Source organism: Oryctolagus cuniculus, chromosome 1, assembly GCF_964237555.1.
Source record: "Oryctolagus cuniculus chromosome 1, mOryCun1.1, whole genome shotgun sequence".
Lineage (NCBI taxonomy): Eukaryota > Metazoa > Chordata > Mammalia > Lagomorpha > Leporidae > Oryctolagus > Oryctolagus cuniculus.
In genome coordinates this window covers 66674589-66698620 of record NC_091432.1, presented here as the reverse complement: position 1 = coordinate 66698620, position 24032 = coordinate 66674589, and the positions used below count along the sequence as shown (strand labels likewise).

Sequence of the window (24032 nt, the reverse complement as noted above, 5' to 3'; positions counted from 1 at the left end):
CGGGTTCCTGGCATCGGATCAGCACAATGTGCCGGCGTTAGCGGCTATTTGGGGGATGAACCAACAGAAAGAAGACCTTTCTCTCTGTCTCTCTCTCTCTCTCTCTCTCTCTCTCTCACTGTCTAACTCTGCCTGTCAAAAAAAAAAAAAAAAAAAAAGAATCACTTCCTTTTAGCGTATTAAATGGATGATATTATGATGTCTCCTAAAGTTATAATTATGTTCAAGAGCTCACTAAAGATGTATCATCCTTGGGTTCTCTAAAGATAATTAAGTTTCCAAAAGGAAAGAAGAGGGAGGGAGGAAAGGAACAGAGGAAGGGGCGGGGGGGGCGGTGCAAAACCGCCTTCGAGAAGCAGCAACGTAGCACAGCCCTTGTCCAGACTGCTGAGCACCCGCTCTCTCGGTGTTTTTATTATTTCCTTTGTCTTTCTCAGACTAAACAGGAAAGAGAGGAGGAAGAGGGGTGGGAGAGTGGGTGGGAGGGCGGGTACAGTGGGAAGAATCACCACGTATCTAATGTTGTATTTATGAGTACATACAAATTTAAAAAAAGAAAAAAGTGTATAATTAGATGAGATTTAGTAAATTTAGACCACCCCTGAGAGACACTTCCAGGCTCCTCCCCCTGGCTCCCAGGACTCTTCTAACACTTTGCCCTTTTCGTGCTAATGAATTACGTTGTATTTTCTGTAAGGCTCCTTTTTAGTAGGATATTTTTAAGACTCACATCGGTGCATTCCTCTTCATTGAGAGGTATTCCATGTAGGTGGCTATGTACCCACTTTGTCCATTTGTTCATTAGGCGATAGACATTTGAGATGCTGCTAGCTTTTTGGCTACCATGAATAATACTGGTTTTCTTTTTTTTTTTTCTTTTTTAATTTTTTTCTTTTCTTATTTTTTGACAGGCAGAGTGGATAGTGAGAGAGAGAGAGACAGAGAGAAAGGTCTTCCTTTGCCGTTGTTCACCCTCCAGTGGCCTCTGCGGCCGGCGCGCTGCAGCCGGCGCACCGCACTGATCCGAACCCAGGAGTCAGGTGCTTCTCTGGTCTCCCATGGGGTGCAGGGCCCAAGCACTTGGGCCACCCTCCACTGCACTCCCGGGCCACAGCAGAGAGATGGCCTGGAAGAAGGGCAACCGGGACAGAATCCGGCCCCCCGACTGGGACTAGAACCCGGTGTGCTGGCGCCGCTAGGCGGAGGATTAGCCTAGTGAGCTGTGGCGCCGGCCAAATACTGGTTTTCATGTACAAGTGTTTGTAGATGGGTGTTGCATTTCTCTTTGGTACTTGGTAGAATTGCTAGCTCATAAATTAGTTATGCAGTTAACTTTGAAAAAGTGTTTTTTTCCCTGAAGTGGCTGTACCATGCTATATTCCCATCGTGATCTGTGAGAAACTATGCGTTTCCCATCCTTGGCAACATGTAGGATTATCAGTGTCCTTCAGCCACTTTATCTTAGTGACTGTGCACTGGGATTTCTCTGGAGCTTTAATTTATATACTTTCCTAATTACCAATAGTGTTGGGCATCTTTTTTCTATGCTTATTTGCCACTTGTATGTTTTCTTTGGTGAAATGTCTATTAATATTTTTTACATTTTAAAATTTTATTATCTTACATTGAGTTTTAAGAAGTCTTTATACACTCCAGATAGAAATCCTTTATGAGGTGGATGCTTTGCAAACATTTTCTCTCAGACTATGGGTTATCTTTTCATTGTCATAATGGTCACTTTTTAAAAGTAAAATTTTTTTTTTATTTTCATTAACTTCAATATATCATTTTTTCCTTAATTATTTTGGGAGTTTGTGTCATATCTAAGAACTCATGACTACCAAGGTCAAAAAGGTGTTCTCTTAAGTTTTCTTCTAGAAGGTTTATGATTCAGTCCATTTCTAATGAGTTTTTACGTGTGGGATAAGGTAATGGTAGAAGTTCATTTTCTTTGGGTGTCGATATCCAGTTTTCCCAGCACCGTTTATTGAAAAGGCGATCCTTTGATCTGTTGAATTGCCTTAACATATTGGTCTGAATGTTGACTGGATATGTGAGCCAGTGCTATGAAGGTAACTGTTTCACAGCTACTACCTGGAAAAAACCAGGAGCCTCCTGTGTGTGTTGGCTCATCTGCTGAGAGCGCCCTCTAGTGGCTGATTCCTAGTTATCAGTGGTTGAACACGCAGCCACCCGATTCCTGAATATTTAAGGATCAGCTCTGGGAGCCGGTGTGAGCGGGCCCTCGAGCGACTGTGTACATACGAGTATTTCTGGACTCTGGTCATGGATGTCTGTGTCTGTGTTTACATCAGTAACACACTTGATTTCCTGTGGCTTTCCACAAGCATGAAACCAGCTGGTGTGAAGCCTCAGACTGTGTTGCTTTCTCACAACTGGCTGGGCAGTTCTAGACCTTTTGCATTTCCATGTAAATCTTAGATCAGCTCGTCATTTTCTACAGAGTCCTGCTGGGATTTTGGTAGGGGTCGCTTTCCATTTATAGATTGATTCCTGGAGAACTATCAGTTTGGCAGTATTGAATGCCCCAATGTATGAATCTGATCTCTCTTTACTTATAACAGCTGCACAGTGTCTAGCGCTGTGGCATGGTGTTGTGTCGTTTTCAGTGTATGGGTATCACACTTCTTTTGTTAAATGTATCCCTGAGTATTTCATTGACTTTGACGCTACTGTGAATGGATTTTTGAAAGTTCTATTTCCCCCCTGTTACCAGTGCAACAACCTTGCTAAACCTAACCATTTGTTTTTGTAGCTTTTTTTATTTTTTAAGTTGGAGCCAGCCGGCCAGACAGAAAGAGCTCCCATCTGCTGATTGACTCCCTAAATGCCCTCAATGGCTAGAGGCTGGGAACTCAGTCCAGGTCACCCCCACAGCAGGGGCCATTACCAGAGCCACCAGTGCTGTCCCCATGGTCCAGGAAGCTGGAATCAGGAGTCGGAGCCACAAGCTGAACCCAGGCACTGCAGTACGTGGCACTGGCAACCCTAACCAGTGTGTAAGAGCCAAATGCCCGGCCCAAAAGCTCTTTTCTCTTTCCTTTAGATTCCTGAGGATTCCTAAATCCAAGATCCTGTTCTATGCAAATAATGAGTTTTACTTCTTTTCTATATGCTTTTAATTCCTTTTCTTTCCTTTTTTACATGGGCCATGACCTCCTGTACAATACTGAGTGGAAGTGATGAGAGTGGACTTAGCTTCTTCTACCGTTGAGTACTGTGTCAGTCAGAGGATTTTTGTAGACACCCTCTATTGAATGGAGAAGCTTCCCTCCTAGTTCTAGATTAATAAAATCATTTTAATCATGAAAAAAAGTTTGATTTCATCACATAACTTCTCTATGTCTACGACATGGTTTCCCTATGTAAATGGTTATGTCTTTTTAAATTTTTTGGAATTATTTACTTAACTTGTTTGAGAGGGGAGGGATGGAGAGAGAGAGCAAGCGAGCGAGAGAGCATTCCCATCTACTGATTCATTGCCTAAATGCCCATAACAGCCAGAGTTGGGCTAGTCTGAAGCCAAGAGCTGGGAACCCAGCCCAGTCCAGGTCTCCCATGTGGGTGGCAGGGACCCGGATACCTGAGCCCTCACTGCTGCCTCCCAGGGCACACATGAGCAGGAAGCTGGAATCAAGCGTAGAGGCAGGACTCAAATGTAAGCACTCCAATATAGGATGCGAGCGTTCCCAACCAGTGTCCACCACAGGGGCAGATGCCCAGCCCAGTTTCTGTTTTTATTTTTATCAATATGATAGATTGCATTAGTGATGTGGGATGTTAAGCTAACCTTGTACCCCGGTATAAACTTGTTCATGATGTTGAAATCTTGTTATGTGTTATTTGATTTGATTTATTAATACTTTGTTGAGAGCATTAGCATTTATAATCACGAGGCATACTGACTTATACTTTTCTTTCCTTGTAATGTATTAGGGTATCAGAGTAAAATTGGCCTCTTAAAATGAGTAGGGAAATGTTTCCTCTTTCTCTGTTTTTTGAAGTGGTTGTTAAGATTGGTGTTTCATATTTCAATGTTTGATATAAGTCACAAGTGAAGCCACATAGAACTGGACTTGCCTTGTGTGAAGATTTTTAAGTTACTAATTCAGTTTCTTTTCTTGATGTAGGTCTACCCAGATTTCCTGTGTTTCTTCTTGAGTCAGGTTTTGTAATTTGTATCTTTCTAAGAATTTCCCCATGTTATTTATATTTGCTAACATAAAGTTGATTCTGGTATTCCCTTATAATAGAGCTACATTTTAAAGAATATGTTAGCATGACTCTCAAGAAGGCCTAAAATGATGTTAATTTCATCTCATCTTTATTTGTTTAAAAATAACTAATTACAGGGCTAGTGTTGTGGTATAGTGGGTAAAGCTGTTGCAGCCATCTGAGGAGTGAACCAGTGGATGGAAGATCTCTCTCTGGGTCTCTTTCTGTAACTGACTTTCAAATAAATAAATCTTTTAAATAAATAACTAATTACTTTCCATACAGAGAAAAAAAAAAGATTTGAGGCAACTTAGACTTAATGAGTATTTCACTAAATGTACAATACAGTGTGCTTGGCCCGTTTTTATAAACTTTTATTTGAAAGGCAAAGAGACAAAGAAAGACATCTTGCATCCACTGGTTCATTCCCCAAATGCTTGCAAACACCAGGGCAGGGCCAGGCCAAAGCCAGAGCCCAGTACTCCATCCAAATCTCTCACGTGGGTGGCAGGGACCCAAGCACCTTAGCTGATGATCTGCTGCCCCCAGGGGTGTGCGTTAGCAGGAAGCTGGATTGGAAACAGAGGCGGAGGTCAATCCCTAGCACTAGGATATGGGATGCAGGCGGCCCTGGCGGCAGTCCAGCCCCTGTACCGCACACCCGCCCCTGGGACTTTTTATAGAGCATGTCACAGGAGTGGATCCCCAGAATCCTCAGTTGCTCCCCGGAAGCACGGAGCACTCCCTCCCCCCTCTCAGGGCACAGCCTCAACATTCTGATTTCCTGCCTAAGGAGGAAATATAAGGAACAGATATATATTCTATAAGGAACGGATGCAGATTCTTGGGAACCCAAGCAACGGGAAGAGTGCGACCTTCCTTCCCAGTGCCACCTGGAGAACTCTGTGGTCTGTGGCACAGCTGCCCTGGCGTTCCCGGGGCTGATAAACCCAGAGATGGGGCAGCGATGGAGGCTGGAGGGATCACTTCTGTATGACGTTGTCGCCCATCAAGTTTCTTGCTGTTTTGTACTTGGGATGTGTGTGTGCATGCACTTGTCTTCACCACCACACTCCCCTGCCCTGTCTCCACCACTGCCAGCTGGGGCTCTCTAAGTTTCCCTCTTTTCTTCCCAGAGTTCCTAGTAAATCCTGCAGTGTACAATAACCCACGCAGAATCGGACCGACTCCTATATTTTGAGCAGTTTTGATGTTTAGCTTCTCATCCTCGTGATGCTATAAGTATGGGGCACATGGGCTTCCTTTGTGTGAGGCAGCCCAGGGGCCTGTGAGCTGCACGCAGCGTAGGACTAGTCTTAGTGGCAGCCGCACGAGAATGAGCCATCCTCCTAATGAGAGGACCTGAGCCTTGACATCTGCCATTGCCCACTAAGCACCATGTCAGGGACTTTCTATATGAAACAGAGGGAGGACTCTTTTCCCCTTGTTTTCCATTCATATTAGATTCACTTCACATTTTTGTTAATATAAATTTTTTCTGGAGTCCAAGTATATGCCTTCCTCATTTTAGAAAACCATTGTACACCGTGTGCCCATGTCCGTCGGGCATCGCTGGGTGAGACGGGCAATCCTAAGTGACTAAGTACTGGCCTTCTCTCAGGGGCGGGGAGCGTCCAGGCTGCCAGCCGTCAGGACACACAGAATCGCTGGTCTGGCCCTGCCGAGGCAGCCGCGGGCAGGACTCAAATTCAAGGAACCGATTGCAGGCTACTTGTTAAGTTGATGATGGCGTGTGGCTTGCAAATGATGTTATAAACATCCAAATGGGCCGGCACTGAGGCTCAACAGGCTAATCCTCCGCTTTGCGGCGCCAGCACAACAGGTTCTAGTCCTGGTCGGGGCGCTGGATTCTGTCCCAGTTGCCCCTCTTCCAGGCCAGCTCTCTGCTGTGGCCAGGGAGTGCAGTGGAGGATGGTCCAAGTGCTTGGGCCCTGAACCCCATGGGAGACCAGGAGAAGCACCTGGCTCCTGCCTTCGGATCAGTGCAGTGTGCTGGCCACAGCGCACTGGCCGCGGCGGCCATTGGAGGGTGAACCAACGGCAAAGGAAGACCTTTCTCTCTGTCTCTCTCTCTCTCTCACTGTCCACTCTGCCTGTCAAAAAATAATAATAAAAAAAATAAGCATCCAAATGGCCCTTGGCGGAAAAAAGCTTCCCTACCCCGGCCCAATTCCCTTTTCTCCTTTCCACACAAAAGCAGCTGAGAGCCACACCCAAACAGACCCACGTGTCTGTGCAAGCCCTGTCCTGACCCAGTCGGTTCTGGCCAGGAGGAAGAAATCTTCCACTTCCCTCGGAAGGAAGCGAGGAGGCTCCCTAAGCCATTCGCACCCTTCTAGGCACACAGATCCTTTCTGTTTAGCCTACAGCTCCGACCCTTCTTAACCACCTTCCTGCAGCACTGTGCTGCGGCGGCTGCCAGCTTCTGTTCGCTGCCTGCCTCCATCGGCGCTCCAGAGGGAGCCGGCTTCCCTTCTTGGAGAACATTGTGGTATAACAAGTGTAGACAATGCTTAGTGCGTTTCTACAGCAACATAAGTCACCTGTGGAAATCCACGGGCAGATCTTAGACCGTTAAGCCTGACAAGCGCCACCTTCTGCATAAAGCAGCAGGAGAATCGTGAAGATTTTGTTGTGAGGAGGACGAGGAAGGAATGGTATTTCCCGAGGATTTCAACACGCGATAAATAAACCCGGGGCTCACGGGTGTGAAATGGGAATTTCACACGGCAGTAGCCCAGTGAGTCCCCACTTGCATCGAGAATCGATCGTCCCCATCGCCACGTGCAGGTTCTCCTCACAGTGGTTCTCCTTTCATCGTTCCTCGGCAGTGTCGGGAATGCAAGAACAGCCTGCGCTCTGTTCTTCCCCCACACTTTCTTCCCAGGGCCATCCCTCTCCCCACACTCCCACGCTGCCCCCCAGTCCTTCTCCTGGAACCTGGCTTCATGAATGCCCCATGCCCCGGGCTGGCTCCAGTCTCTCCCTCTATAATTGGCCCATTCAGTCTCTCCCTTGAATCCCTGCCAGCGAATGTGCTGAAGTGGGACAAGGCCTTCAAAGGCCAACATCTGTTTACAGTGGGTCCTCGGGCTTGGAGATTCGATCATCCAGGCGCTCACTGAATGCTGCTTTGTTTGAATGTAACTTGAAATGCACTCAGCAATAATCCTGGCGCTGGCAGCTGCCGCCCATATTTCACCTACTCTGGGCACCAGAGTGCTGACCACAACGGTCAGAACATAGCAGGAGCTGCACAGGTCTTTGATTGCCTCCCCACGCGACAGCATGGCATGATGACAGCAGGCAGGAGCTGCATCGTCTCGTGCGCACTGCATCCCTGGTTCCACGCCTGAGTGTACACGATACGCAATAGTTTCTCAAATAAGCAATTCTGTGATGAAAACCCAATGTATGCATTATGTGGTTACCCACCATGGGCTTGGAATTCTGGTACACATGTCCAGTCCTCTTCAACCAAAGGTCTGCCTGAACACCTTCTCATTCAGCCTCCACATCAGTCCTGGGACTGGGCCGGTGCGCAGTCCATTCAAGTGTTCAGAGCAGATGAGGGGCTGGCCCAGGGGTTCCAGCTGGGATGGAGCTTGGGTTTCCACCCCGAGCCCCGCGCCCGTGCTCTGCCCTGTGACCCACCATCTCTGATCTGGCCCGAGCACTGGGCTTCTTCTCACCTGCATAGCACCCCCCCAGCCTCCCGCGGGCCATGTGCTCCAAGGCCTCGTTTTCTCCTCTGATAGCCCACGTCTTTCTGTGTCCTACGACCCAGACAGGGCAGGCGCATTCTCAGCTCTGCAGCCTTCTCATGATGGCTCCAGGCTGTTCTGTTCTCTGCCCTGCTTTGTCTCACCACAGACCACCCACAGGCTCTATCTCACTGTGGGGCTGGGGCAGCAGCCAGGAGGGGAGAGCACTAGCCCCCACCTCAACAGTATGCCAGTGGCTGGAGGTGAGGAGAAAAGAATAGGGCAGGTGGGAGGCTGCACAGGAAGTGACAAGTGCAGCCCATGCATGGGAGGGGCAGCTCAGAGGGCAGAGCGCCACACAGGCCCTGGCATGCAGGGAATGCTCACTAAACGGCGGTGATGATAAAGAAGCCAAGGCTGCAAAGGTAGCATGGGGCCAAGTTACAGGGCCCTGCCTGCCACCCTAAGGGGAACTAGCAGGGACCAGAGTCTGGGCGTCATCCTGTGGGCATCCGGAACCTGTAGGGAGGCAGCATGTGCCAGGTGAGCCAGAAGCAAGGAGATGCCCACCATGGTCCCGGGACACGAGGTGTTGGGGCCTGAGAGAGGCAGGGGCAGAGGGGTTAGACAGGAGGAGCTGACTTCTCTGAAAACTTCGCCTGCTCCAGCAGGGTCCCAAAGTCCCGCTCAGCAGCCACTCCTGAATGTGATGCCACAGCTGTTCAAAGGTAGGGGCGCAGCTCCCAACACCTGTGCCCTCCACGTCTCCACGAGACGGCTCTGCCTGGACCTGGCTCTGCCTTTCCTTAGAGGATTGGGGGCCAGCCCCACTTCTCCCCTTGATTTTCCCAGCACAAATGATGAACCAAGGAGCCAGACCTCAGCATAGAGATTGGGCCCACTTATCTGCACTGTGCTACCCACAGTCCCAGATCTCTGCCCCTACAGAAACTGTGCAGAAGGTAAGTCATCATCCAGCCTGAAATGACAGTGTCCACCGATGGCCCCGTGGTGGAGGGGAGAGAGGGCCGTTGGCAGGTGCAGACCACCCTGCCCCTGTAACTTCCACACATCACAATGACAAGGAAAGCAACGGTCACAAGGGAGACCCACCCCAGCCCACTGTAGACACTGCTTGCAAGATGTGACCCCGACAGTTCTCAGGGCCAGTGTGCACCTGTCTCAGTCCTAATTCTGGAAGTTGGCATGGTGGGAGCAGAGAGCTGAGGTTTCCACCATTAGGCTTATAAATTCAGGAGCCAGGTTGCTACTGGGCTGGCACTGGGAGGTCCGGGCCCCAGTACTAGGAGTCCATCAGACAGGCAGGGCTTGGGCTCGAAAGGGCCGCAGCAGGAGGGAGAGCCTGATGTGTTTGGCAGGTAATTATGGTGGCCAGAGCCCCACATGGACGCTGGGCCAGCCTCTGGCCTGTGTGGGGCCACGGTGGTTCAGAAGTTGGGTCCTGACGCCAGCTTGAACCTGGGGAAGGTGGACAGGAGAGGAAGCACGGTGAGGACGTGACCCAGCTCAGCCTTCATGCAGGGGTGGGCGAGGTGCCTTAATGGGGGCCGGAGGGTCTCAGCCCCTGTGCCCCATCCCATTCCCCTCCCAGACTCCCCAGCTACAGGCCCAAGGCCTCGCATCTCCCCAGACTCCTGCCTGGCCCTCACCTCCCTCAGCTCCATTCTCCCACGTGGCTCCGTGCCCTCTCCCCTGTCCCCACTGCCACCATCCTGCCTTGGGCTCCTGCAGGGCTCCTGGCAGTCTCCTGCTTGGCCTTTGGTCTCCAGCCTCCCCTCTGTCTACCATCCCCACTGCTGCCAAACTTCTCTTCCCAAAACAAATCTAGCCACACGCATCCTTGGCCCAGGGTCATCTGGCACTTCCTGCCAGAGCAGCCCAAGCCCTGAGCTGGCTGGCAGGACCTCCACGATCTGTCCGTAGCCCCTTGTGCCCTTCCCCACCACCCGCACTACCTGCAGGTCCCCTGGGGGCCACGCTGCCCGTGGGCCTCTGTATTCGAGCCCCAGTCAGCCTGAAACCTGCTCCCGTCTCTGACTCCACTCCAGATATCCTGCCCTGGCTCCCAGGCCATGCTGCCCAGTCCTTCCTCCTCCGTGGCTCCCACTGACTTGCCCTGGAGTAACCTCACACCCCGCCTCCCACTCCTTGGGTTCAGGGCCAGTGGCTGACTTGTTTGAGTCCCAAGGTGTTCAGTAACCTGTGAGCCCTCAGGAAAGTCTGTGAATATTTTGTGAATGAATGAACAGCTGAAGATGAACGAGGAGGCAGACAGAACACCTGCTGACAAGGAAGGGCAGACAGATTTGGCTCTGGGGATACTGAGTCGGAGCTGTTGGTGGGGCATCTGCGTGGACGCCCAGACTTCACTGCAGATGTGAGTTTGAAGTTTAGGGGACAATGTCTTAAGAGACAGTGGTCTCTGTCTTCACATGGAAGCCATTTCCCCCAGAGAAATCCAGAGAGCTAGAGATCAAATGGGGGATGGTGTTGTGGCGTAAGGTTAAGTTGCCACCTGCAATGCTGGCATCACATTGGGCAATGGTCGTAGTCCCGGCTGTTCTACTTCCAGTCCGGCTCCCTGTTAATGCATCTGGGAAAGCAGTGGAAGATGGCCCAAGTCCTTGGGCCCCTGCACCCACATGGGAGACCTGGAGGAAGCTCTTGGCTCCTGGCTTCAGCCTGACCCAGTCCTGACCACTGCTGCCATTTGGGGAGTGAACCAGAATATGGAAGATCTCTCTCTCTCTATCTCTCTGTCTCTCCCTGTCTCTGCCTTTCAGATAAATAGATAAATCTTTTTATAAATAAAAGAGTGATCAAATGACCCATAAGTGGCTCAGCGTTGCCAAACTGCCGTTATCAGCTAAGAGGGTCACACAGTGAGAAGGACATTGGAAGGACCTAATTCTTCGATTTTATAGTTGGGGGGGTAAGGAAGGGGGGGCTTTTGTGCAGCTCCTGAGACTGCTGGAGCTTGAACCCCTAAACCTTTCCTCCTGCCTCCTTGTTCGAGGCACTCATCTCTGAGCCCCCTGGAAGGGAGTGATGGGTGAGGGTGCACGCAGGTCTTGGCAGCACCCAATTCCACCACCATTCGTACACCTCTCCCCACGCCACCCCACCCTGCCTTCTCCTGGCCCCGGGTGAAAGCAGACTCCAGGAAAATTCTCGAGAGCCACAGAGCTTTTGCATCCAATCCCACGGGTGTAGCACACAGGGTGGCCCCTTGTGGCCTCCATCAGCAACGGCATTTATCTTGCCCTATCGTGAACCTTGTCAGCCATCTTCCCTCCAGCTCAGCCCAGACCAGAAACAGCTGATGAGAAACCAGGAGAAGGTTTGCTGGGAACAGGAAAACTGACGCTGACCCAAAAAAAAACAAAGACCAAGGGCCACTAGGGCCAGCACCTCTAGCCACTCACCATGGAGAACAGGAGGACTCACCTGCATGGGGACTGGCATCTGGTGATTGAGACGGTCGGAGTGCTGGCACTGTAGGAAGGAGCCCTTCTGCTACTCAGGGGAGACTGGCCCTCAGGATTGTGGGCATCCAAGGATCTGCCTTCTGGGACAGGCAGGGAGGGGACTGCCATTTGTTGGTGGACCACAGTGGACGGGCAGCGAGCCTCACACACTGTCTCACTGAATCTTACAGCTCTGTAATCCTGGCTGGAGCAGGCACTCAGGTCATGAACTCAGGAGTGACTGAGTGGCTGGGGTTTTCTCAGTCTCATGGCACAGGGTGGGAGACCGAGACCGCAAAGTTAGAACTGCCTGTCTGGCCTCACGCGGCGTGGGTCAGAGGGGCTGGGCTTTGTCCAGCCTCTCCTGCTGTTGCCACTGCGTGGACCCACTCCGCAGGAGGGAGGGTTGCACTTTTCGTGATGAAAGTGTGAGGCCAACAAGCCGGCCGCGCTCCCGGGGGTGCTGGGAGCATTGCCCGGGAGCCCGCAGGCTTGCAGCCCTGGGTGGGGGTCACTGCTTCCAGGCAGATGACGTTTCCTGTCACTTTCTATGACGGACAGGAATGAATTCAGAGCCTGGACGGACATCAAGCCTGTGAAGCCGATAAAAGCCAAATCTCAGTACAAGCCCCCGGATGATAAGATGGCTCACGAGACCAGCTACAGTGCCCAGTTCAAGGGGGAGGCGAACAAGCCGACCGCGGCCGACGCCAAGGGCACAGAGCGCAGGCGGATACGCAGCCTCTACAGCGAGCCCTTCAAGGAACCCCCGAAGGTGAGACCCAGCTTGCTCACTGCAGGGGGCGGGGGCCTGGGCTGCTGCCCACTCGGCCCCGGAGGGGCTGTCTCTTCAGCACACTGAGGCGCAAGGCATTTCCCCGGGAACCGTGGTTTGCACCGAAAGGAAAGGTTAACAAGGAAGAGTGCCTAAAACCCAAGCAGCTGAGAGGCTGGCAGAGTTCCCGAGACCCAGCCTCTGAGTCTGAGAAATCCAGACAGAACCTGGCAGAAACCATATCCCCCGAGCTCCAAATCCCCATGGCTTGAAATAGCTGTGCTTCTGCCCCCGCGGGGCTGGTCCGGGGTCGAGGCCCCTCCCCGCCCGCCCTGGCCCCGCCTCGTCCTCTGGCCAGCTTCAGCCACTGGCCCCTCCCTCCTCCCCAGGCCCTGAAGACCCCTGCCCTCTCATTCCTCCCTTACAAACGCCATCCGCCTGCCGTTCTCATGCACTCTCAACACACCTGTCACACCAGCTGCGAGGCGTTTTCCCAGTAACTTGTTAACCAAAAGGAGCGGGTTGGGAGCGTGGATTCCGTTGTTTTCTGTCATGACGCTACCCTGCCTTAGTGGCATGTCACTTGGCTCACGAGCCAAGCCAGAGAAGCAGGGCAGAGATGCAGCCTGTGGGACGGGAGTCATGCCCGCTCGCCAAGCAGCTTAGCTCACTCTGTGGCTGTTCCTCTTACCCGCGACCCTAAAGAGATGGGCTTCCCTCTGCTTTAGTCTCACAGTCAGTGGAGCTACGTTTGGCCTGGGGCCACTTCCTAGGTAAGGTCACTCACCAACCCCATTTGCCTGGGACTCTTCCAGGTTGCAGATGGAAAGCTCTGAGTCCCAGGCAGGTAAGAACAACTGGTTTACCTCATCACTCACAGGGCAGGGCTGACAAAGCCACTGGACCTCAGCGAGAGAATGACCCAGCCCATGGGGCCTAAGGGCAGCTCTGTCCACACGCAGATGAGGTGGCACCCAGAACATGGGCTTGGCTTGGGGCAAAAGAAGATTCAAGGGGAACACTGGGGAAATTAAATCCTGAGATGGATTGGGGTGTGTGTGGGGGGGGGGGGGTGGATACCATGTTAAGGGCTCGTGCCAGAGGCCCTGGAGTGCTCTGAGAAAGAAAAGGCAAGGCTGCGTGCTGAGAGCAAGGGCTCGGGCCGGAGGAGGGAGCTCTGGGGGAGTGGAGCAGGCCTGGGTCGGCCGGCCACTCTCCGCTCTCCGCGGTGGTGGCTGGGCTGCCACTGGACACGCCCAGCCCAAATAACACATCCCCAGGAGCACACTGCCCCTCTGCCCTCAGAACCGGGGAGCTAGCACAGGCTGCAGGAACACGGGCTCCTGTCTGCCCTGCCTGGGACACGGCATCAGTGCACCCTGCAGCCCTGGCCTTGCGCTCCTCCGTCTGTCTGTGCAACGGGGAAGAGCACACTGGCAAGTGCAGGCTGGCTCCCAAGGCCTCTGCCGGAGGTGACCCACGTCGCTCCTCACATGTCACTGCCGAAAGCAAATCACATGCCCGGGCCTGAGTTGAACAAGGTGAAGGCGTACGATTTTCCCACCAGGAAGGGCAGGAGATACTGCCAAATGAGGACCTCGCCCCTGGGGGAGGGCTGGCAGGGCGGGGTAGCCCAGGAGGCCGGTGGCAGTGATGCTGAGCCGACTGGCCGGGGAGTTTGGGTAGGAGGTCACCGGCAGCAGACACTGGGCTCCTCCAGGGCCAAACCCCATCTCTCCTGTCATCCTGCAATTAACACTGGAATGTTTTCTCTCAATTCTCTCTCTCCCGCTCCCTCCCCTTCTGTGTTTCTGTATTTGCCGTCTGTCTGTGTCTCTCCGTGCAGGTGGAGAAACCTAGTGTTCAGAGTTCCAAACCAAAAAAGACCTCAGCGAGCCATAAGCCTCCAAGGAAGGCCAAAGACAAGCAGGTGGTATCGGGCCAAGCCGCCAAGAAAAAGAGCGCAGAGGGCCCTGGCGCCACCAAACCCGACGACAAGGAGCAAAGCAAAGAGATGAACAATAAACTGGCTGAGGCGAAAGAGTAAATTTCACTGTACTTTCTCTCTCTCTCTCTCTCTCTCTCTCTCTCTCTCTCCTCTCTCCTCTCTCCTCTCTCCTTTCTCCTCTCTCTCCTTAACCAACAAACAAAAAAAGGCCACAAAATTAATTAGAGGCTTCTCATCTGCCTTGGTCCTGAGTGTTGCAGGGGCTCCTGGGCGTGGCTTTCTTCAGCCGCAGATTCTAACACTGAGGGCCACGCCTCCTCCCAGGGCCACCCAGGCGGCCAGCCACCAGGCCCCTGGAACACCAGGAAGCAGCGCTGTCTGCCTGTGTCCTGCGGGCCCCCAGCCCCGGAGACCGCATGCTCGTGCGGAAGGCAGGCGGGAGGCCCCTGCGAGCTGGCTGCCCAGCACATTTCCTGGTAGTGCGGGCAGGTGGCTGAGGCTCTCGTCCTCTCTTCCCACGGTCTGTGTCCCTGCTCGATTCTGAAATCTGGGTGCATGTGTTCCTCCCCGAGGTTCAGAGAATCATCCTGTGCCACTGAAGCTCAGCTTGGGCTTCAGCAATGGGAAAGAACAAATGATGGAAAGATGAAAAAGCGGTAAAACCACCTTGGCCTTAATGTCAGTGAAATGGAGTTGTGTGTATGTGTGAAGTAACCTTCTCATAGACGCTTCTGTTAGAAACGTGTGTCTGTGTTCAGTGTCCCATCAGCTGGCCACGGGTGACCACAGCAAGGCCAGGGTCCATTCCAGATGTCGCAGGAAGAGCACAGCTTTCCTCTGCTCAGCCCTGCACACTGGCTCGCCGGTGCAGCCCACTCTGCAAAGCGCAGGTGACTGAGGGACGGAGCTGTAGGTGTAGGGCTGTGTACTTAGGGCGTGGCCTTCTGTCTCCTCAAAACCCAGGCGGGATGTGAACGTAGTAGCAGGTGTAGTGATGTCTGCTCTCCCTTCCCCAGCCGCTCTTGGCCTGCTCCTCAGGACACTCTGAGCCTCAGGTCAGAGGGACCCCCTGTGACGAGGCTGCAGCCTAGGGGAGCCCTGGGGATCTTAGTAATGAATAGAAAAGCGGTTCTCAGTGTATTCTGTGTCAAGTGTGCGTGTGTGTGTGTGTGTGCGCGCACACGGCCGCAGCCCTGGGAGTGGTAGGTGCCACCTTAGCTGTGCTAGAATTGTGTTGTAGGAATTTTAGGGAGTTGTTGTGAAGAGTTTTAGCACCCCAGTGCTTGTGAGGAGAACCCAGAATATCTACTGGAACAATTGTCTGTGCAAACGTGATATGTATATATTGCTCAGCTCACGTTCTCTCTCGTGTCCCCAAAGCCCTCGTGGTCCCCAGCGTTCTGAAACGCCGGGCCATTGTGTGACGTCAAGCCTCTCGCCAGGCTTGCTTTGCTTTTGTCATCAGAGTGATGGGGAGCAGAGGCCTCAGCCCCTGGCCGCAGAAGTCCTTTCTGCCCCCGCCCCTGTGTTTAAGGTAAACAGAACCCTACCCCCTCCAGCTCCCGCTGATTTCCTGTGAGCAGCAAAGTCTCTACTTCCACCATTTGGTTTGTCGTCTTGGGGCTGGTTGCAAAATCTTTGGCAAATCAAGTCAGCGTGTGCCCATGGAACAGGACTCCTCGAAGCGAGGGGCTTGGCTGGCCACTGCCACCTTCCCTTCTACCTCAGGGGACAGCAGCGCGAGGCAGGGGAGGCACTGAGGAAGGCAGGCGTGTCAGCATCCCAAGCCCTGCACACCCACCCGGAAAGGACGGGCGTGACCCTGGGTGCAGACTCTGACCACCCCAGCCAGACCTGGAGTGTTCGCCCGCATAGGTTCCTTCTCACAAGGTTTGGCATCAGCCAGATAGGTCAATGCTGGCACAGTTCGGACTTCTCCCTAGGATAATTGTGTATGCTCTGTACTTCAAGTCAACCCGAATTGACAGTATGTAGGAGATGGCTCACTGGGCGTTCACTTACCCGAGGCACAGCTGCTGCCCCGGAGGCTGTGCGGGACTTGAGCCCTGTGATCAGGTAGAGCTGGAGTTGCCCAAAGTCTGGTTTGCCTCTAGGGCCTTCGGGCTTTGCTCCCACCCGCAGCCCCAGCGCCTGAGTGTCCTGCCTTGTCCAGCCTGAGGCTTTCAGTGAGCTGCGTGATGCCTTTTCCCACCTGTGCGTGCCCCCTTCTTTTTAGCACCCCCAGCAAGAAAACCCTGTTTGTAGCTCACTTGACTTGGGAATGTGTCGCAGCACGAGCCAGAGACTTCCTCCACTTCTGCTGTTCACAAAGAAAACAGCCAGCTTACTGGCCCTCAGACACACTGGGGATCTCCATTCCCCAGGCAGTGTTTCGGTGTCACCTTTCTGCAGGTGACCACACCTCCCATGACCATCCCTTTCCCTTTCCCATACTCCCCTGGACCGCCTCACCTACTGGCAAACACCCCAAGGCTGCACGCGCACCCCCCACCCCAGCCCAGCTCTGGGGTCCCTACCTGTGCTGACACCCAGTCCATACCACGCAGCTTCACCTCCTGGAGGCAGACAGGAAGTGTCTAATTACGATTTTGTGGCCTGGGTTTTGTTGTATACCACAGATTGTCTATGTTAATGTGTAGCGCACACCTCTCTTGGTGCTATTTCATTCCTGCTGTTAGTGAGAGAATCACAAAAATATTCATGTATAGCCAATTGATTGTGACGTGCTTGTGGTCTGTGCTTGCTCAGAAAAACAAACCAACCAACAAACCGTTTTTCCGATTACCAATAAATGCTGAAGACGAACGCTCCTTTCTTGATCTTATTTCCTTGGCGAGGCCCCGCCGAGTAGGCGAAGGAAGCCGCCTTTGCCACTTGAGCCCCGCTCCCCAGGATGAGCTGTGCCCCGCCGTTTTCCGGGCTCCTCCGTAATGCAGCTCGACCCCTGTAGAGCGCCTCTCAGATACTAAGTGCAAGCACTCAGAGCTATGTGTTGGGAAAGGCGAAGACGGACCGGGACACGCACTGGCCGACAAGGTAGTGTAACGTTGCGATCCCACGCGGCCGCGAGGAGCGAGCACCTGCGCCCGGCGCCGCCCTGCCGTTGGGGAGGCAGGCTCTCGCTCCCCACGCCCTTCCTGTCCACTGGTAGGACCTGACGCCTTCGCTTGCTCGTTTAACCTGTAGTTACTCTGGAAGGTCCCCCTCAGGAGCTTGGCTCTCAGCGTGGGTTACACGGGAGGCAGTAAGCTGTGTGCCTCCATGGGGGTGCTGGACTAGCCGCGAGAGAGGCCCGGATGCCTAACAGTGGCTCTGGCAGTAGCACGCTCAGGAGAAGGGCAGGTTTCTGCCTACCCAGGGCGGGGAGACGTGGAAGGCTGCATGGCAGAGGGCACCCTGGACCGTGGTGGGGTGTGGATGCGCAGGGCACGCAGAGGCAGGGGCTGCGGACTGGGGATGGAACTGACTCTGCATTTCTCCAACACCTCCTTACTGAATACCTGTTACGTGCCAGGCCCTGTGCTGGGCACTGGGGAAGCCAGGATGACTGAGACCCGTCTCTGATCCCAATGGAGGAGTCCCTTCTAGCTGGTTCCGTGGAACAGGAAGGACCTCAGCGGACAGGTGGTGACCAGGTGACAGAACTGGGGGTGGCTATGGCACGCCAGGGAGAGGGAGCTGAGAGTGCAAAGGTCAGCGCCCGCCCGGGTACCAAGAGGTTCTAGGTAAAGGCTGGGGAGTGGCCGAGCTCGCAGAACCAGGGCCGGGCGCCGCGGGAGTGGGCGGTCACTCGCGGGATCTCCCCTCCCTCTGCCCAGAGTGCACCCTGGCCGCGCATGCTCCCCACCTTAAGCTTCGCTCCCGACTCTCGCGGTGAGCGGACACCTCAGGGCCTCCCGTGCTCCAGGTTAGGAACCCGGGGTGCGACCTCAATCCCTTCGCTGGCCTCAATTCCCGACTTTGAGGGGCAGGAGCAAGGGTAGGGAGCCATCATGGGTCGCAGAAGTAAAAGACCGCCGTGTGTTTTCCAAACCACCCGTCTGCTTCTATGAGGCGGAAAATACACAACGGTCCTTCCATCGTAAAAACACTTACCAGTGTAGTGTTCAGCTCTCTTGGGAGCAGTTAGACCAGAGAGTAGGCAGGGACTGAGAGAAGTGGAAAGAAAGGAGAGAGAGGAGAGGTAGACCCTGGAAGCAGCACAGATAGGCACCCATGAGGGCGCTCCCTGAGAGCGGCGGGGAGAGCAAGAGGAGGCGCCCGCCAAGCAGGCGAGAGGCCGGGGAGCCTCGGCCGCCCGGCCCGCGCTGCCCTCTCCTGCTCGGGGCTCACCTGCGGCCACCACACCTGCTCCCCAGGGCTGCCCAGAACCCCAGGCGGTGCATCTGTAAGAAACCAAACGAAAGCCAGCCTTCTGCTTTCCAAATCGTTGCTAAATTAAATGCATCTTAATTCTTCCTTAGAGTTCGTTGTAGTAAAAATCCTTCCCTCTCCCTTTCTCACTAGGGTTTAAAAGTTTGTCCCCTGCTTCTCCCGTATTTGGAGAGTGTCCGGCCTTTGGCATGCCCTTGGGGCTTCAAGGTCCTTTTACTGCTGCAGTGCTTTTAACATTCCCATCAGGAGGTAGCCTGTGGCCCATCTGCAGGTAAAGCGCCTGAGCTGAGGTCACTCAGACAGGAGAGGCCGCGGTCTCAAAGGAAGCGAGCCCACCCTCCTTAGACTTCACCCTTGCAGAACCACATGAGAGGCCCAACCCCCAGCTCTCTGCCACCTGATGCCCATCCCTGGGGGGGTGCGGGTGGGGGGTGTACCTCACTGTGGGTTTTGATGTCTGGCGCCACCATTAGCAAACAGTGGCATTGCGCTTCAAGCGGAAATCAGTGCCCTGGGCAACCCCTTCACAAACTCTGTGAGCCTCGGGGTCCTCTTCTGAGACCCGGGACCTTTATCTACCTTGAAGGGGCAGAGTGGGGAGGGAATGATTGAGGTTGTAGGGACCTCACAGCGGGCCCCAAACCCTCCTTGCAGCCCCCTCCCCTTTCTCTGTCCACTTGAAAGGGTTGTGTGCACCCTGTTTCTGACAGATGGGCACACAGTTAACTAGGAATAGAACGTGAACTTGATTGAGGCAAACGTCCTAGGAAAATCACTTTTCAAGAATTTCAACTATTAAAGTCCCTGTAGTCCACAGACCCTGCCAGGACTGCTCTGTGTGTACCTGCTCATTGCTTACAAGGCCCTTCTGTCCGTGTCGCCCCCACTGAACCCCTCTCACGCCGTGGGGCAGCTGTTGGCCCCAGGCAGCAAATAAGAAAGGGGGCTCACAGGCAGGGAGCACCCTGGCCAGCTTGGTTATGCGTGGAAGGCAGAGGCTGTCTTTCTGTGTCATGTGAAGGAAGCGGGCCAGCCAGGAAGCCCTGCCCCACAGTGCCACGCTCTGGGTGGGCCACTGCAGGCTTCCCCACAACCCCAGGCTCACCTAGGATCCTCGTTCCATCCTGGGACCCACTTACACACTGAGGGAAAGGAAGAATTGGATCAGGTCTGGCACACAGCTGCCTCAAACGTGTGCCTGAGCTACATCGAATGCTGCTCCCTGGGTGGGTGACTGCAATGTGTGGTTATTACAGAGACAGTGGTCCCACAGAGTCTTCAGTCATAGGCAATACACTGGGCACCAGAGCGACCAAAGGGAAACTCGTAGTATCCGTTTCCTGGAGCACTGGCTCCTGGGCCTTTTATTTCGAAGAGTGGAATTGAGCTTAAGTTCCATGCCTCATTCTCATGTGCGTGGCCCCCAGTCCCTTGCTAACGTGGCATCATATGTAACTATCTCAACAGATGGCCCCAGACGTCTCGGCTGGGGCCGCGGGAGCGTCGCGCGCTGCCACGCGTCAGTCACTGCCACTGCCGCTGGGTTCAGCTGCTGGAGGGATCCTTACATTGTGCAAACCTGACCATGTCACACCCTGCTTTAAGCCATCCACGGGCTCCCTGTGGCCTGCAGAAGCTTGTTCCCCAGTGCGCCATGCTGCTTCTCACCTCCATGCCTTTCCCCACCCGCCCGGAATGCCTTCAGTCCTGCTTCTCACCCGGCTAACTCATCCTCCAGGACTCGGCTCAGGGGACCGCGCCAGGAAGCCTTGCCCGCACCGCCCAGCCTGGGTAAGACGCTCCCCGTGTGTGTCTCCATCCTGGAACCTACCACATGTCTCGTGTCATCTGCTCATGTGTGCGGCCCCCGCTAGACCATGCTCCCCTCCATAGCCCAAGCCCCCGACCCCATGCCTACCACATGGAATATCTTCCAAAGTGTTTGTTGAGTGAACGAATGAATGGCGATCCATCTTCACCGTCTGCCTCCTCATCCAATATGGTGCCACCACAAGGCTTTGTTCTGCCCAACCAGTGCGCCTGCCCACGGGAGAGCAGGGGAGGTCAGCGCGAGAGCAGAGCGGGCGCAGGCAGCAGCCGGTTTTACAATGGCGCCTCTGTGAGGGCCAGCGAACCTCATACGTCTGTACTCTGGGTAGCCAGTGTTTCTAAACCGTCTTGACTTGCTAAAACCTTGCACTTTTGGTTATAGGGTAATCTTAAGAGATTGACTAATCGTCCCTCCTGCTTAGCACAGAGCTCTTAACCAGGATGGCAGAGAGGCAAGGGCTCGAAATTAGAGCCAGCAGGCCAAGTAGGGTCAGTGACATTGCAGGCAGAACTGTGAATTTCCTCTTAGAGATGCCACCTGCCTGTACCTGGCCAGCTCTCCTCCTAGGCCTGCTTCTAAGCCCAAGCTCGCCTGTGTGTGACCTTGGCTGTGTGACCTCCCCTGAGTCTTGCTGTCTTTAGATAGCACTAATACAAATACCCATCCCTCTCCAAAAGGATTTGGTTCCCAAAGTCAAAGGAGTAACAATGTAGCCAGCGAGGGACTGCCAATCTGTTTGTTTCCAGAGTTTGGGATAGCGGTAGTGGGAGTACTGCCAGCAGGTGACGCCTGTTTGTGATGCAGGGGACAGCTGTGATGGTCCCACAGGGATGCATGCAGATGTGTCCTAGGCAGTGGAGCTCCCCAGTCAGCAGTCCACTTCATGGGCCATGTTGCTGGCCATTGCTGCCCAGTTTCTTACCCTTGGTCCCAGTTTGGTAGCTGGAGTTACATGAGACAAACCCAGTCCCTCTGGGTCACCACAGCTGAGATCGATGCCACCTGGCGCTGGCTGTTGAGGCCCCGTCTCCCATCCCCCCAGCCCTGCCCCTGGCTCCTTCTGTCTGAGCACACCCTGCACATCGCCCGGCGCAGGTTCTACCTGTGCAGGTGCACAGCCATCAAATCGATGCCCTCTGGGTACACGAAGCTGGCTTTGATGAGCTGATAGAGACCCCATCCTCTGCTTTAGATGGGGTTGGAAGAGGACAAAAATTGATTAGCAGTTTCCCGGGATGCAGTTAGGCAAGAACTGAGCCCTTTCTGTTGGCGCCATGGCCCAGCACTTTCCATTTTAAAAAGGGTCATTAGCAGGAATCTCAGATTGCCAGGTCCCCAGCAGCCCAGGGAGACAATCAGGCGCGCCCTTGGCTTTGCCTTCTTGTTGTTAAAACCACCCAGGATTCTTCTTACAAAATTTCTGACACAACTGGGAATTTCTTTAGTTCTCCTTAGCAGGTCAAATCCAGAAAAAGTGTGTCACAACAGCAAAAATAAAACATATACCCACCCCACTGCACGCAGACCCCCGGGGCAGGGGTCTCCCTCTCCTTCAGAACACCCCAGCTTGTAGGGCCCCAGAGCGGCGAGAAAGGTCAGAATGAGGACTCTGCCCCCAGCACTGGATTGGCCGGTGCTGCATGCAGAGTGGCCACAGCTCATGAGAAAGGAATGAGCTCTTATTTGGCCTTCACGGCTTGGTCTCAAACAAGGTTAGAGAGTCTGTGGCTATCAACCTCATCTACAGATAAGGAACTCAAAACATGGCGATTGAGTAACAAAGCCACGCGGCTTGCAGGTGGCGAGCCAGGTGTGAGCCCAGGGGAGCATGGCTGTGGAACCCGCTCCTGGTCCAGGTTTGGGGGCCATCTCTGGGACTCCTCTTGTGCAGATGTGCGTCTTCCTGAAGACACGCTCTCCTCCTGCCGAGCCTCGCTCGCTCGGAAGCATCTGGAAAGCGAGTCCCATGCAGGTCACAGGGCTGAGCTGGAGCAGCACAGTCCGCCCTCCCCTGCCCAGAACTGAGCCTTGTGGTGGCAACATATTTCCTAGCTGTGGTCCCGGCTGCACTTCCTGTGGTGACGAGCCCCAGCTGGGGGGGCTCTGGGTGCCCTGGGCTGGCAGGCCGATTGGCAGCCACACAGGTAGGCCTGACAGGTGTGAGTGTGGAAGACAACTCTTGGGCCAGGATGCCATGGTCGGGGGCGGGGCTGTCATTGGTACTGGAATTGGGGTGGGTGAGGGGTGCGGTATGTAGTGGGTGCAAGAAAGGCTAAAGTAAACTGGTCCTGGACAGGAGATACAGGGTGGAACTCTGAGTTGGGATCTGCAGAAGTCACTGGCTCCAGCCAGAACCAGTCAGGGCTGGCTCAAGCCAGACCTCATTCAGACATCTGTGGGCAAACTTGGAATGTCTCAGAAGCCACAGCCATGGGGACGATCTTAGAGAAGACAGCGCTCCTCCGCTGAGCCTCGGACGGTGCCACTCGCTTGCTGTGTAACCTCAGGCAACTCACTTTCCCTTCCTGAGCCATTTCTACTTCCAGCAAATGAAAGTGAGAAAGACCCCTATCCTACAGGGTCTGGTTGCCATGAGAACTAAATGGCATCTTCTAGAAAGTCCTCTCAGGAAACCTTGAAGAGATGTTGTTATAACTGAGGAGGCTGGAAAAGGTGCTAGGGCAGTCACAAATAGGAAAGGATTTGCATGGCGTGTCGATGTGCTGACCAGAATTGGGGCTCGCGTGATGCTTTCTAAAGCACCTTATCTGGGATGTACGTGCCCCACTGTGCGCCGGCCGTGCTAGAGTTCCCTGATTCTCCAACACGGTTAGTGGCCTGGCAGAGTAAGCATTTATTAAGTGACTGTGGAAGGAAGCAAGCAAGAGGGGTGAGGGAGGGAGGGGGAGGAGGAGGGGAAAGGACAGGGAAGGAAAGAGATGAAGGCTGGGTGAGAGAGAGACAGCTGCAAAATCACCTGCTGGGGGCTGCTGCAGGGGTGCGGCGGTGGGTGCTGTAGGGACGTAGAAGGAGGAGGCAGAGGCCCTAGAATGGAATCTGCAGTGGCTGAGGAGCGGGCTCCTGGGCAGTCGGCGGGGGGCGGCCGTGGTGACGTGCCAGGGTGACAGCCAGGGCCGCCGAGGGCTGCTCCGTGAAGGCATAGACGCCAGGGTGGAGGTGTGTCCAGTGTGGAGAGCAGGCCAGCAGCACGGCTTTCTTCTGAGGCTGACACCTCCCGAGGGATGGGGCCCACGGAGGTGTGCTGAGTGGAGCAATCTGGAAACCAAGTGCTGTGTGGGCGGGTGTCGCCCAGAGAAGCCAGTGAGGGCACACGTCTCTGCCCCCTGCAGGTACCTGAAAGGCCACGGGGAGGGCGTGGGGGGAGCAGGCAGAGTGTGACACTTCCCGAAAAGGTAGCCCCAGAGCACAAATCCCATCATTGTGGGGAGTGGAGAGGAGCCACCGGCTCAAAGTCAGGTTCTGTTGAGCTCTGTGGGGCTGTGGGTTCGTGAAACAGAGAGGGAGGACTTGTCCAGCCAAGGGATGTCTCTGCTCCTTTCTGAAGGGAGCCTGGAGCCCCTTCTGCTTAGGAGAGACCCAGGCTGCTGAGAGCGCTGGGCCCGGGGTTGGCGGA

At 54.2% G+C, this 24032-nt stretch overlaps 1 protein-coding gene across 3 annotated transcripts in view; it reads left to right on the top strand.

Annotated features, from left to right (window-relative positions):
• Nucleotides 1–24032, top strand: part of MAP6 (microtubule associated protein 6) — a 70757-nt gene that overhangs the window by 39910 nt on the left and 6815 nt on the right. The window contains exons 2-3 of one of the 3 annotated variants that reach the window (XM_070075499.1): nt 12011–12224; nt 14071–14267. In XM_070075499.1, the coding sequence (XP_069931600.1) occupies nt 12011–12224; nt 14071–14267 (411 nt within the window). Of the gene's footprint in view, nt 1–12010; nt 12225–14070; nt 16999–24032 lie in introns of those variants that run through there. The other 2 variants (XM_051850876.2, XM_008263854.4) reach the window with 2 other exon arrangements.